Source organism: Struthio camelus, chromosome 4 (assembly GCF_040807025.1).
Source record: "Struthio camelus isolate bStrCam1 chromosome 4, bStrCam1.hap1, whole genome shotgun sequence".
NCBI classification, from domain to species: domain Eukaryota; kingdom Metazoa; phylum Chordata; class Aves; order Struthioniformes; family Struthionidae; genus Struthio; species Struthio camelus.
In genome coordinates this window covers 6,298,717-6,313,936 of record NC_090945.1, presented here as the reverse complement: position 1 = coordinate 6,313,936, position 15,220 = coordinate 6,298,717, and the positions used below count along the sequence as shown (strand labels likewise).

General features: G+C 48.4%; 1 protein-coding gene across 5 annotated transcripts in view; it reads left to right on the top strand.

Annotated features, from left to right (window-relative positions):
- Nucleotides 1-15,220, top strand: part of SEPTIN11 (septin 11) — a 58,164-nt gene that overhangs the window by 40,933 nt on the left and 2,011 nt on the right. For 4 of the 5 annotated variants that reach the window (XM_068941201.1, XM_068941198.1, XM_068941196.1 and 1 more), the window contains exons 7-10: nucleotides 1,171-1,339; nucleotides 6,002-6,134; nucleotides 7,038-7,225; nucleotides 11,154-14,965. In XM_068941201.1, the coding sequence (XP_068797302.1) occupies nucleotides 1,171-1,339; nucleotides 6,002-6,134; nucleotides 7,038-7,225; nucleotides 11,154-11,169 (506 nt within the window). In that variant the 3' untranslated portion in view covers nucleotides 11,170-14,965. Of the gene's footprint in view, nucleotides 1-1,170; nucleotides 1,340-6,001; nucleotides 6,135-7,037; nucleotides 7,226-11,153; nucleotides 14,966-15,220 lie in introns of those variants that run through there. The other variant, XM_068941197.1, reaches the window with a different exon arrangement.

Genomic DNA, 15,220 nt, shown 5'->3' with positions numbered 1-15,220 from the left:
CACCGCCGCTCCCAGAGGTGGTCCACTTGTGGCTTCAGCCACGTATCTGACTGGAGAACAACCTAGCAAGCTACAGGGGAGCATCTACAGGACAATTCTGCACAACTCGCCTAGCTTTTCTCAGTAACACAGTCTGACCCTGAAGTAACTTGAGACTTACTATCTCTAGCTGCGTGAGCTGGAGGGCAATAGTGGGCACGACTCGGTTAGGAAAGAAGTTGGTTTGGGAAGTCTCATATTTGACACGTATCCTGCTGGGTTCTTGCTCTTTCCCACTTAAGACCGGATCGTTCAGCAATTTAGTTGGTTACCAGAGAAATTTTGAAGATCTGGCCCTGAATTGCCCCTTTCCTCTGAAACAGCTGCTCTGGCCCAAAGGGGAGCAGCTGGAGTGCTTTGCTGGGTCCCCTAGGGGCATGCCGCAGAGTGGTCTGTTAGCAGCTTGGACACCTGCTGCTCACTGTTACATCCTAAAAGAAGAACTTGCAGCCCCAATTTTTCAACACACCCAAGCTGCTTGCCGCAGTGATGCGTGCAGCCCTCTGGCCCCAGTCACCTCTCGGGCTACACAGCTCGCTCTCCCCAGGGCTGGACCGTGGCACTCCTAATCCCATTCTGAGTAGAAATGGTTACGAGAGGCCATGGTATACCCTGCCTGCCTGCTGCCTCCCTTTCAGTGCCAGGAGCAGGGATTTAAAGCTCCTTTGAGAGGTAAGCAGGCGTGGGAGAAGAGTACAGCATCTCTGGCGGGGTCCTCTCGTGGCCTTTTCTTTCACTACCGTTGCAAACAGACTCTGCTGCCTGCCTGGGCTCCCTTCAGTGATTTGCATTTAGAGTGGATTTGAGTGTGAAGTGAAACGTCGTGTGCAGACAGATCAGTACCTCTCTCACTGATGCAGGAATGCACAGACAGCAAGGACCTTCGTGGTGGATGGGAACACAGGGATCATACAAAACCGGTGAAAGGTTTTGCTCTGATGCACGTGTTTGGCATTCACCCCCCAGTTTAGCAAGGCGAGTTGTTACAGGCTGACTTTTGAGTTCTGCTTGTCTGCTTGAAGGACATTCAGGCTTGCTAAATTGGGGTCTGGGTTCAGAAAAGGAAAAGGGAGAAATCCACTGGCTCCTGGCTTCACCGTTGTCTCCACGAATGGTCTGCTTTTTTTGCAGTTGAAAATGAAAATCACTGTGACTTTGTGAAGCTGCGGGAGATGCTGATCCGAGTGAACATGGAAGACTTGAGGGAGCAGACACACACCCGACACTATGAGCTGTACAGGCGCTGCAAACTAGAAGAGATGGGATTCAAGGACACAGATCCAGACAGCAAACCGTTCAGGTAGGAAAGCATAACTCGGGCCTTGTACAATCAGAGAGCTGGGGTTGTTGGGGTTTGGAAGAACGGAGGAGGTAGTAGTCCACTTAGAGGAGCTTAGATCTAAAGTGCTGTTGGAGAGAAAAAACCTTGTGCAATGCGGAGCCGCCCTCAGGGCCTAGGATTTGTGCACAGGAAAAGCTTGAGTGGTTGAGAAAGCTTATTCTTGCCTTAATATTTTAAAAATGTGTGCAGTCCTGCAGAAGGGCATGCATTCTTTCTAATGCCTATAAAACATCACCGGGGGTGCTTGAATGGGATGTGTTTTGAGAGCTGAACATGACCCATTTCAGATCGACCTGGAAAGTTTAGGTGGAGGAAGCAGGTCTCTACAGATCTTTCTGCAGCCTGTTGCTGAAGTTATGTCAGTTGTCTTTACACCCTTCCCTGAGCTGCTCTTGCTCTACCATATCAAATATAAGTTGCTAGCCCTCACTTGTAAGGCCTTTCAGTCTGTCTTCAACCTGTTACCTGTCAGCCAGTACTGCAGAGCGTCCAAAAGATTGATTTCCAGACGCTCCTCCTGTCGTTCCCTCTATAGAGCAGTTCCTCGTCAGTCCATGCAAACTGATTTTGCTGTCAGCATTTGAGGCTGTCCGTTGCTTTACCTAACAAAGCCTGCTATGAGGATCGTTGCTTTCTCCTGGCTTCTTTCTGTATCCTCAGCAGAGTGGCAGGGACCTTCCTTTTGTAAGGCACCAAAGGAAGGTTGGCTGTGGTCTGCAGTTAGGGCTCATAGGTATGTCTGACTGGGAACAGTTAAGACCAGTGCTGTTCTGGATGACTTTTTTTAAGCTGGGAGAGGCTATTTTGGAGTTGGGAAGTTGATTTATTTTTCTTTTTTTCCTTCACCCTTGCACCTGCTTTCCTAAAACCTACGACCTATCCAGCCTGACAGGGAACTAACACTCATCCTCCTAATGGTTCTGCCCTTGGCCGTATCGTGGGCTTCGTGGTGACGGTTTTGGAGGGTCTGTCAGTCACTTCAGAAATTCCTCCTGACGCTTGTTTGGCCCCGGAGGAGAGCTGGTTTCGAGATACTTGGGAGATGTGCTAGTGCCGCCTTTTCGCTACCACAGGCTCAATTGTGTTTTGCAGCCAGCTTGCCCTGCCGAAAGTCAGGGCCAGATACAACAGCTGGGTTTTAAAAGTGCCGCTAGTGCAGCTGTGTCCGTGCTAAGACGAAGGTGACTCGTGCATTGAGGTATAACTGCTTAGCAAAAGGGTGATCCTGGAGAAATATTCTTGCTGACTCTCCAAGAGCTGGTCTGATGCATGAGGTTTAGTTTACTGCTAAATAGTTTGTGCCATCTCCGACAGCTTTATTGGTCTGAAGCCCAAGTCATTAGCCGGCGACGGCAGCTGTGTGGGAATTTGGGAGGGGGTGTTTGTTTTCTCCCTTCATTTCCTCTTTCCCGTTCCTCCCTACAGTAAAGACACCCGCTGCCCTAGCAGCATCCCACGCTCCTTGCTGCCCTGAGGGAGAGTCAGAATTACGTGCGCATCCTTGTGTCGGTGCGCATTTACCCCCGACACACGTGCGTGTCGGGAATTAGCGTACCAATCACTGAGACGGCAAACGTGCGGCCGGCCAGCGCGGATCGCCCCGAACACAATTTGTCTCTGGCCCTCAGCAGTGGATGCCCAGGTGGACTCCAGAGCCTGAGGCAGAGCGGGGGGCCTTATGTGCCTGTTTCTGGCTCCCTTGCGTCTGGAAAACGGCACCCCACGGAGAGCAGAGCTCGGCCTGCGCCGCAACATGGCGTTTTCTTCAGTCCAGGGTTTGATTTGTGGCTTGCTGAGAGCATGCAGCTGCGCTGCTTTTGCAGTGGAGAAACTCCAGTGAAATAAGTCAGGCCCAGCTCTGTTACTAAGCCAAAGTGTGAGGCTTTATTGGATTTCCTTTCTAGAGAGCAGTGGCTTAAGATAGGCTCAGCCCTTCCCGTCCAGGAATCTGAGGAATTTCCATTACTTCCTGTACACGAGGCCTCTTTTGACCAAACTATAAGTAGAAAGGAAATGAAAACGTACAGATTTTCTCCATCTGGTACGTGCTAGTTCAGAGCGGTTCACGCTGGGTGCTTCCTCCCTCCTTCTCTCCCTCCAATAAACAAGCTAAACCCATGAACCCAAGCTGGTTTGCTGAGGCTGATGCACATCTGAAACGTGGGAAACGGTAGGTTCGGTTCCTTCCGTTGTTCCCCCAGTGATCAAAAACGAGACTTCCCCCGGCTCTGGGCTTTGGGACCCACAGGGACCACCGCTCCTCAGCCAGTTTACATCACTTCTACCAGGAGCAGGAAGCCTTTCCTAAATCTCAGAGCAAGCTGGATGAAAGACCCCCAGCCAAACACTGGCGCTATGTAGGCGGTTGCGTGAGGCGGCGCCCAAACAGGTGGGTTAGCAGTGGTGCGAGACCCAGCTCGCTGGCAGAGCGCACGCCACCACTTGTGCGGGCTCTGGTGATGCCAAGCGAGCAGGGCCATAGGTGTACGCTTTGGGAGTGAGAGGTCCTCCTCTGCACGGAGACCTTTGCTGTCACGTGTCCGGTGTGGACTGGTTTCTCAGCTGCCCTGGTTAATTTTGTCATAATACTTTTTTTTGAACTAGAAATTATTTGAAAGTGCATCCTTCAGTGTGGAGCGTGTTTTGGGGAATCAAGTTACTCATCTAATCCAGGTTCATATGTTTATTTAATTAAAAAGCAAATTCCCTTGCTGTTTTTGTGAGAAGCCATAAGGATCCCAGTTGGTTTTTGACTGTCACTCCTTTAGGCTTGTGAGTGTTTTTCCATATGCAGGTTGGAGTTGCTGGGCCAGTTTCTCTGCTAACTTGTCTCCTCTGTAAGTCGGAGTCACTTCAGTAGAGAATTTGGCTTTCTGGCTTTAGTTTAGTTTAGGTTTTAAGCTTGAAGCTGAGATTTGCATTGAGCTTGGGTCAGTTTAAGGGCTCTTCTTAAGCACCAGCTCCTGCCAGCCTTTTCCTGCTTGCCCATCGCTCTGCATTGTGGTTTTGGAAATGAGCTTTGTGAGAAGCTGTTTTGCAATACAGGATATGATTAGCAGCGTGCACAGCTTTCCCTTTCGGTCCGTAAGGCTCTGCTGCTCCCTAGTATAGCATGTCACTGCTTGCGGATTTCAGTTTTTGCTCATTGAGCAGCGAAGACCGATCTGCATCGGAGTTTTCCTAAGCCCTAGCCAGACACTTCAGAAGGGTTTGTAAATTTAAGCGTTAGCGTCCAAAGTCAGAGGATTAAATCCAAGACTGAATTTTAAGGAGGCTCTGGTTTAAGCCTGTATTTGCTGCAACCAATCCGGTTCTTGATCTAGCTCAGTATCTAGAGAAGCCCCTTGCCCTGTTGCCACATGAAAAGATTTTTCTGTGTTTACAACATTATGAGCGTTTTTTGGTTCAGTGTCTGGTCAGCTGGAATTGTGTGATTTCCCCAGGTTGGCCAGTGCTGTGCCAGCTCTGGGGCAGCCTGTCCTTAGAGTATTTGAGGGGGGAACTGGAGTGCCCATCAGTTTGGGGTGTTAGGCTCCAGTCTTGGACTTACCTGTTGGGTTTTATTCCTCCGCTCGAAGGAGTGTCCCTGTGGAAGAGAAGGCAAAACCTTGCTTTTAATGAGTTCAAGATGTTTCACTAGCCCAGTGTTTAATGTACCCCTTGCGGGAGGGGGAGTGCACCAGGTAGATGGAGCAGCACATCTCTCCTGTATCAGTGGAGTTTCCATTTAAAAAATGCAGTTTCAGAAAAGCACCATGGGGAAATAGTTATCATTCCCACACTATCATTATGGCTGAAACATCCAAATCCATTTAAGGAATCAAATGAAAAGGAATTTGGCGTCCAGGCTTCCTTAGAGGCTCTGAAAATCTCAGAGGTGCGTGGACAACATGTTTTGTGTCTCAAATCTTTGCTGCGGTATCTCAGTGCTGGGGAAATAAAGCAATGCCAAGAAGTAGAAGGGGAATAAAGGAATGAAAGAATCTAGTAATGTGGTTATTCAGAGGAGGAACGCTGCTGCACGTTCACAAAGGCTTAGCCTCCATTGACAGCTAAAGGAGAAAGACGTCTCTCCCAAGGTGGCTTTGTCTAAATAAAGCTCCTGATCTGACTCCATTAGCAGTGAGTTGTGAAAATTAGTTTTGCTCTGTGACAGTGTTGTGCTTAATGAACCTACATAAAGCCAGATTTCGTGCTCTGATATGCCGGTCTCTGCTCTGCACGTCTTGCACTTGAGATGAAGAGTTTCAGGATACGCAGTGGGTGAGGCAAGAAGGTGGGAATCGAACAGATCAGCAAGCCGTGTTAACATTGGGGATTGCCATAGACGCTTACACAGTGACTGTTTATTTTGGAGGTCAGTCATCCTGCCTGCTAAGTGATTTCCAGCATTCTTAACAGTGTGCTCATTTTTACTCACCGGTTTGTCTCCACGCTGCTGCCATCTAGCAAGCTAGGACTTGTTTTGGTGGAGATGCTCACACCTCTGTTGCAGTCGAGGACTCCTGGTCACGTTTTGTGACAGGAGAATGCACTAAGATTGCCAAACGCTGGAACCTCTTGGCCATGCACAAAACACAGCTCCGACTGTTTGATTTCTTCTCTGTGTATTTTTAACAGTCTCCAAGAGACTTATGAAGCGAAGAGGAATGAATTCCTGGGTGAACTCCAGAAGAAGGAGGATGAAATGAGACAGATGTTTGTCATGAGAGTGAAGGAAAAGGAAGCAGAGTTGAAAGAAGCGGAGAAAGATGTGAGTATGTTGTAACTCAGAGGATCGTGTGTGAGAGTGTGGACTGGGGTTTCTCCAGGAGAGCCCCGAGAAGGTGGTACTTGCGTTCCAACGTTGAGCCTGGAAAGGGGCTTGCCTGGCATAAGTGGTTGCGGGGAGCAGATGTGGACTTATTTCCTAGCTCTGCCACAAACTTGTGACACGACCCCATTGCATAAGTCTTCTGCCCCGATTCTCTGCCTCTAAAGTGGGGCAGGAGTATTCCCTGGCCTTGGGCAGCCACTTGGAGCGGAAGGCGCTGCGGCGTGACAGTAATGGCTGCTGCAGCTTCCTAGCTCCGTGGAAACGCCAGCCTTTCTGCGCCGTGGGAGTCCTCTCTGCTCCCTCACCTTTCCCTTCCCACCCAAAGGAGAGAAAGTGTGTGTTGTTCAGAGTAATGTTGGTTTGCAGTGGATCTCTGGCTATGCTACAGCCAGCACTGCCCTTCTTGCAGGCTCTCCTGCCTAGAGACTTTGAGTAAGTAGATGAGGTTTCCTTGGGCTCCCTGGAGGGCAGCAGGTCCCACTCAGCGCAGTCATAGAGGGGTATAACAGAACTATCAGTGAGTGCTGCCCAAACATGATTTCCTTAGTGCATGCAGCCATGTTGTCTTGCTTTGCACAGGCAAGAGTGAGTCTACTAGGTACAAAGCAACGCAGGATGGGACGTGAGGTTTGTAACTGCCCAGAGACCTGTGATGTTCCTATAGGTTAATTCCCCTCTGTCTATATGCACTACTGCAGGGCTATTCTCACAAGATTAGACACGCTCATGACAGGCAAACTGGCTTGTTATGTAGTGAGATCTCTCCAGGCATTGTTACCAGTAATCGGAGTAAAATGTTCTTCTCTTCCCCTCCAATTCTTGTTGCCTTTGTCCTGACAGCTCCATGAAAAGTTTGACCATCTAAAGAGGACTCACCAAGAAGAGAAGAAAAAAGTAGAAGACAAAAAGAAGGAGCTTGAGGAAGAGCTGAACAACTTTCAAAAGAAGAAGGCAGCAGCTCAGCTATTACAGTCTCAGGCTCAGCAGGCAGGTTCTCAACAAACCAAGAAAGACAAGGACAAGAAAAAGTAAGCGGCTGTCACCCACACCCTTTGTAGGATCTATTACAGTTTGGGGGGTTGTTCTTTCTCTATCTCGCTGCATGTCTGTATTTGCTTTTCCCCATTACCAGACTGGAAACTGGGCTTTTACCAGCCTGATCAAATAAAATATTTTTTTTCTAAAGGGTGGGTCAGGGACAAGATCTTAATTTGTCTTTAGAAGAACACCTTAAAACTTTATGTCAAAGTCTAACTGGTATGGGAGAGCAATCCAGATGGTGGAGGTTTGACCTATGACGTGCCCAGCAGCTTCTGGAACAGGCTCTGGGATGTTCTGGACTCAAATTTATCTGCCTGAGCCAAAATTAAAAAGGGGGCTGTACTCATCCTTCCTTTCACCCGAGGGTAGTCCCCTGTTCCTGTTCTTTAAGGTTATGGTTGTAAGTAGAAGTAGATGAGAAACCAAAAACGCCATGTTGTTTTTACATGGAGAATCCTAGTGCCAAAAGTGAATACTCAGAGGCTTGCTTTAAAGAAAAAAGCTTTGATTTTGTTTTTATTTTTAAAAGAGAAAACAACAAAAACTATGGTACCATAATTACAGGTAAATGTCATTTGTGGCTTTATCAAGTTGACGAAATAAGCTAAGAAACCCATACCTTTTTAGTAGAGATAACAGCATTGTTTTCTACTCTTTTATTTTCGTATGCTAGGAGTATAATACTGCGCCCTCCAATACTCTTGAGATCCAGCAACTTCAGTAGGAACCCGGTGTATCTGTGGACAGAGTCTGTCCTGTGGTCAGCATTAGCGGTGGGATTTTCAGATGCGCTCGGTTTGCACCTAACTCTGCTGCCCCCAAAACTGGAGGAACATTGCCATTGATTTGGGCTCAGAGTTAAGTCCCTGGAGAGCTCAGCTGGAAGCCTTGCCCTAAAGCTCCCAATTAATTCTTATTAACGTAACCTCCTCCTTGCAGCCGATACTCGGAGATGGCTATGTTTAGCTTGCTATTAGTGTAAGAGGCTCATATTTTTCTACGTTATACTGGCTATTTCACTGTGCTCAAAGCCAGGACGCAACGTCCGTTTGGACGTGGTATGTACAGTGAAGTCCGACAAACCCTGCGCAGGCGAAGCAGACTGTGCATGGCTTGTCTGCATAGCACAGCATGACAGTTTACTATAACAAAGGCCGCTTCGAGGCCGCCTATCGTAATTTCCATCCACTTTTTCCATACTCTTGGGGGATACTCTTGCAAGTCCTTTCTGGGTCATCTGTGATAACAGAGCCAATCTATAACTGCAATCAAGAAAGTTGTAAAGAGGGAAATTCAGTTAAGTCTCATCAGAAAACACTTCTTTTTTTTTATCCACACACAGAAAGGACAGTTCCACACTTCTTGTATTAGGTGATAGTGAAATAGCGTATTTCTTAGTCAACTCGGGCAGAGTATCCTTCATAATTAACGCTAAGCCATCGCTGTTGAAAGAACCGAAATGCTAGTAGGGATGTGGCGTAGATACTCTTGTCCCTCCTGCTTACCTGTGAACTTCAGCCAGATCTGAGCTGCCTCTAGCGTGAGCCTAGGAGGCTTTATTGTATTGCATATATGCTGGTATATTTTTATACTTTGGGACGTTACTCTGACGCTCGCTGCACATCCCCTGTTTCTACTGCTGGATCGGTGCCCGTCATTCATTGCTGTTCTGACCCTGGGTCCCCGGAGGAAGGAGGGGAGGGCCGAGGGCTAGTTCCTCAGCTGATGTAAATTGTTGTAGCTCCTATGGAGCCGTGCTGCTTTATGCTAACTGAGAACCTGGCCTTCGGCACCCATTGAAATACGTAGAGAGCTTGTACGCTGCATGCTCTGCTTGGTTAAAGACGTTACGGACGCTGATCACAGTGTCATGCCTAACGGCAGAACCGGTAAGTGTCCGGCAGGTAGCGTCCGAGCGTGCTGAAATACCGATCCCTGACGATGCCTGCAATAGGATAGGCTGAAACACGGGTCTTCTCTCATGTGAGAATCCAGACCTGGTGGCCCTTTTCCTAAAAGTAACAGACACTTTCGAAGATCCCTTTTTCTTATCTCTTAAACAGAGTTGCTCGTTTAATGTTTATGAGAGCTCTGCAACAGATCGCTTCACCTCTTAGATGTGAGACCAGAGCAGTACTTAATGAGCTGGGGAGTTTTGTAACTGTTGGTAGTGGGTGTTAGCTGCTGGTTGCTTCTGTGAAGTTGGCTGGCACGTGCACAGCATTGTGGGTATAATGCACCGATGTTTCTTGTGGCCATCCCATACAACGCAGTTTCTGCTTTGCCGATGCATTCACAGAAATCCAGGCTTGAGGAACGTGCACGTGTTTTAAGTAGTGTGTCCTTTCAGTGTCGCTCCACACCAGGTGTCGTACCTGCTTAAATCGTTCTCTAGCGTCTGAATTACTAACGGAGGCTTTGAAGGGACATGCTGATGCTTCTGCATTGTAGCACACCTTGGTTTTTCTGAAGGCTTTACGTTTCTCCTTGCACTCTAACAAAAAACTGCAGATGGTATAGGTAAGGCTCTCAAGCTTGCTCTGTGGTGACACGGACTGTGGCGGTGCTCACGCAGTTGCTGGAGGAACTCTTTGCCGCGCTGTGAGCGTGATCCTCGTAGCCTCCCCAGAACATAACTCGTGGGAATGCTCCTTTCCGAAGGTGGGATCTGATTTCTCTCACTTGGACAACGGAGACTTTCCTCGGTGTTGTGCAAGCTGGAGGGAAGGCCCAGGGCCAATTTGCTGCTGGCTTAACTCCATGAGGGACAGCTTGGCCCTCTTGATTTGCAGACTGTCCTCACGGGAACAAGGAGTTGGTTTTTTTTCCCTGCCTTTCTTTTTTTCTACTCCATTTCCCTGACAGCAGATTCCTGTAGCTTGTGCTTTTTTTGTCTGAGACTGTTGCAGCTCTGGCCTGGCGTCAGAGAAGCGTGCTGGTTTTGGGACAGCATGTATTTGTGCTTGTGTCTGTAACATTGTCATTCAAGTACTTTGCTGAATCTGAGGTTGACCCAGTTATCAAGCCCCTGCCATAATTTTTGGATGGGACTGTGCTTCAAACTTCTACCATCCGTTTTAAAATAGGAGCAGCAAAAATAGCGTTTTGGTGCTTGCCTGTTGTTTGGTAGATCACCACGTGCATGCCTCACCACGTGCCTTCGCGTTACTCGCTCGTCCTAAACGCGTCCAGGAGCCGGGACCATGTGTTTGGGCTCCGTTTCTGTTCCTTTCAAGCTACTTCTGAAAACCAGATGAAAAGCTTTTTTCCAGCTTCCTTTCAATACAAGTAATTTCCCGTCCGATGGGGCTATCTGGCTGTCTGGGGCCATGTTTAGTCCCAAAGCAAATCCCTGAGCTACAGCATGCAGCAAACATATTTCAGGGCTTGGCCCAACACCCTGTAAAAAGAGGTTTTTGTTAATATCTGAAGGATCTGAGTTGGGCCTGAAAATCCATGTTTGCTGAGGTGCTGGGGGACCTCTCGGTGCCAAGCTTTGAGATAGCTACGTTTCAGGAAGGGCTACGCGCCAGCCTTCTGCGAGAGCGCCCGTGTTAAAGTAATTCAGCTTGGACACCCGCGATCGTGCACCCCACATACTCTTTATGAAAAAACCCCACAGCTTGAAGTCACCAGTCAAGTAAACCCTGTAACCTTGACTAACTTAAGTGCTCGGTTGTTCAGTTCTTCCCCCTCAGTTTTTCTTTTTGCTTTTGCTTGTCGTGTAGGTTAGACTTGACCCAGCTCTTAAGGTTTAATTTCTTTTTAATTCCATAATCCATCTGCATGCTCACCCCCCAGAGCGGGTTGCTGGTGATGGCTCTCCCAGCTTTCCTTGATTTACTTTTTCTCACTTAGGGTTCTATTATTGCTAACTTTTTTTTTGTTTTTTTGTTCTTTTTTTTTAACTTGCAGTGCAAGCTTCACATAAAGCCTGTCAAGCCAAGGATGTTCCTGCATTCACCTGCTTTTGCAGTAATGTGTCTCTGCCATCTGTTGTTGTTTTTTTTTTTCATATATATATATTTTTTAACACAAATAACTATTAACTCATCTAATAACATAGTGGGAACAAGAAGGAAAAAGGGTTGGGTACAGGACTACTTGCAACTGGAAATTCAGGGATGAGTGGACTGGGAAGGTAACGATACCATGCATTTTTTTTCCGGTCAAAACCAGCAGCAGTAAATCGTTCTGGCCCTGGATTTGAATTGGGAGCTAAGGCCTGGACGTCAGCGAGCGTCGGTGACTGCATCAGGTCGTAAACGTTGCTGACACTGTCCTGCCTACCCAAAGGGCCAGCTGCGGTTCCCTGTGCTGAGCAGCGCCCCGTGCCCGCAGAAACCAGCCTCAGGGAGCTACCGTCTGCTCTGCCGGGGGGGTTACAGCCCCGCGCACGGCGCTGAGTGCTGCCGGACCCCGGCGTTTCAGTCCGGCCCGTATTCCTCCAATAGCTAACATGTTAGAGCAATGCGAGTCCCGCTGTTGTACGGGGAGGGAGGGAGGGGGGGAAATACGTGTGTATAGATAACAAAAATTTAACTGACTTTGCATGCCATTACATTTGCATGATTTTTTGTCGTGTGTGGTTTTTTTTTTTTTTTGGTTTGTTTTTTTTAAAGTTACCGTTTTTGTTGTCTGACTGGATAATACTAGTTGGCCTGGGTTTGTGTCATGTGCTGGCATATTCTTGCAGTCACCCTTCCAGTTGAGCGTAGTCGCTGCTTGCTGAATGCTGCAGTGGTGCCTAGAGGAGGGACAGCTTCTCGTTAGCGCTTTCCCCGCCTTACTCCCCTGACCGTAAGCTTTGAAACCGGGCTTAAAATGGTACTGGGTTTCAAACGCGTATGATCCTAGCGGCCTTGTAGGAAGCCAAACACCCGGGGCAAGGGGGACGACGGCATACTTCAACGGCCTCTTACCGCTGGCAGGGGCGTTCCTGCGTGCACTTACGTACAGCCTTGCTTAGTCGCAGGATCCAGATCGTGGCGGGGGAGTCCCCGTTCGTGGTAACCACCATTTGGCAGATAAAACAGGTGATTTAGGGCCCCGTCCCTGGAGTTGCAACTCATTTCCAGGGCAGCAAACGTGCTCGCTAAGTCCTGCTTGCCTACGAGGGCCGCCACGGTGCATCGGAAAGGTAACAGTTCAACCCCCGGGCTAGCTTTGCACGGCAGGGGAAAGTTTGAGATGAGCGCTCTTCCAGATGCTAGTTTGCGTTAAGGAGCAGCCGTTCGTTACCAGCAGGAGGTTCGTTACCACCTGAGAGCGACTTGAGCTCCTCCCGGGGACCGGACGGAGCAGCCGAGGAGGCAGAGACAGCGCCGGACGCGGGCTCCCCTCCGGCCCCGGGGCTGACGGTGCCCCTCCGGGATTGCAAACACAATCTAGCGTAAGCCCAGCCTCGCTCTGTGGCCAGCGCAGTAGAAACATCGATCAGCTCGTTTAATTGGCATTTTTCTATGCCATTGCTTTTTCGGACAGAGTCTTTCTCTTCCTTCCCGGGAAGTGGCGAGCTGTGTTTACCCTATGACTTCTGGATTTCTTTCTCTTCTGCTGATGTACTGCCAGCGCTTCCACTGCTCCTAGCTAGGTAGCCTCCTGTTTCCCTCTCTAAAGCACTCCTAAAAATAACCCTCTTCACCCAAGTCTCACGCGCTCCAATTCTTTGCTTGTTTCTGGGATGCAGTTTCTTGCCTCTGAATGTTAATAAAGGCAGAATTATCACCTTTTTTTCCCCAAGTGTTGGGTTGGGAAAGGTGTTTGGGGACTCTTTTTTTAACACTCACTGCCTAAACATGGCTTTTGGGAAAAGGATGTCTAAATATGCTACCTTGAACAGATGGCAAAATTTGGCCAGAGATAGAGAAGCTGGAAATAAAACAGTTGAGGCTTTCTCCTCCCCTCTCCCCCACCCCCTTTTTTTCTTTTCCTTTTGAAGTGCATCTCCTGGTCCTATCAACCATGATGTATGATCGTCAGGTTAAATAGGTTTTTTCGAGGGGGGAGAGCTGCTTAGAAAAACCAAACCAAACCACGGTTCTTGGGGTTTCCGGCAAACCCAGCCCTCAAATCTTGAGTTATTGGGGAGGAAACGAGTTTTCTGACGTGGCTTTTGGGCAGTCCCATCGTACGCGCACGTCTCAAGCTGGAGGCTTGTGGCAGTAAGCTTTGCTTCAGCTGTCTCTGTGCCTGTCCTCTTCTCAATTACCAGCGTTTTGTGCCAAGTAGAAAACTTAATTTTAACATTTATTCGTCCTGCTTCATTTAACAGGCCTTGCGAGGGGCGTTTGGCAGGGGAAATCGGCTGAATCTAGCTATTTTTGGTTTTGACAGAAAACTGTAGCCAAACACATTAATGTGTTTTTGGTTGGGTTTTGCCCTCCAGCAAAAAGCAAGCTGTTTTGGAGGAACTAGGAATAAAGCGGTAACTTGCCAAAGTGAAAGGTATTCTTTGGGGGGTTTTTGGCCAAAGGAGATGTTAATGACCCCCCTTTTTTTCCTTAACCCCTTGGGCCATGTTTAGCTTGTTCCTGTTGCACTTCTTTATGCCCTTTTTTCACAGTAGTCCCTGGTTCTGCATGGGATAAATGATACGCTCAAATCTAGCTGGATGCGCTCTCACCTTTGCATGTGAGTACAGTAGTAGGAGCCCCCCGCTTCCTGCTCGCTACTGATACGAATAAACCAGCTGTGTTTTCGTGGGGTTTTCTTCCTTTAAGTCCACTTACTTGCAAGTGGCGTTCTTGCAGCTATCTTAAAGCTCTCTGCCGTAATCGGGTCTTGCTGCAATTTTGGAAAGAAACCAGAGGGGCGCCAACTTGAACGCGCGTTAGACAGCCGCGATAACTAGCCCATAGTGCCGCATGGCCCCGATGAGCTGCGTTTCACAGCTTAGGATGCCGCAGACGAGCAGGAGAGCCCGAGGCAGCGTGCGTTTCGGGGACGGCGGGACGTTTCGGGGACGGGTCTCGCGGCCCTGCGCAGGGGCGAGCGAGCGCGCCGGCCCTCGGCGGCGTCGATGCCGTCGAGAGGGTTCGTGGCCGAGTCTCCGCTTAAGCGTGCTGTTGCTCGGCGGCTCCCCGGGTAGTTCCCGTCTTTGCTTCTCCGAAACAAAAAAAAAAAAAAAAGTTCAAGGGAAAAGTGGAAGTGTCTCTTTGTGGGGGATCGTATCCGAGCTGTCCGTTCGCAGCCGATCCTCGCTCGCCCTTCTGAGGTGTTAGAAGTGCTTATTCCCGTCTCTCCTCCAAGGACCCTGGTTGCATTTGCAGTATATGATATCTGTGACTCTGGTCAGCGTGTATCAGCAGGGGACTCTACGAGTATGAAGGGTTTTTTGGTTTTTTTTGTTTTGTTTTTTTAATTAACGGGAAATAAAGCTGTGAACAGCGGTAGAAATATTGTATTTGTATACATTTTTAATATCCTGATTGCCTTAAACTCTAGATGTAGAACTTTATTACCGTGCTATTTGAAAATAACCCATGTTTGTAACTCAATAATTGTGTAACCTACATTCAGTGTTAATGCAAAATTACATGTACGCCTCTGTTAGATATTGTCACTTTACTTGATGTTGAAGTATTTCCTTTTTTTTTTTTTTTGAATTACAAATGGAATAATAACCTTATAGCATAAGCTCAGTTATTTCTTGTATATGCTTTAGGTTACGTATACAAATAGTGGCAACACTTGAAGCGAGGAGAGGAAATATATTTTTACCCAAACGCTCTGGTCTTTGAGTGGCCTTTTGTGACTTTGCGTTGCTGTTGCTGCCCTGGTAGGGTGTGACGGGAGGGGAAGAGGTTCCCGACGGGTTGCTGCTGGCCTTCCGGCCGTCTCCGCAGACCTGTGCTGGCGTTTGTCGGATGCCCTTCGTTGCCGTCGTGAACGTTTGCTTCTCTGTTGCCCCGGTGCAGTTGGCTTGCGTTAAACCTCCCTGCTGCGCTCTTTCCTTCACGGCTTATTTCCTTCAAAATGTT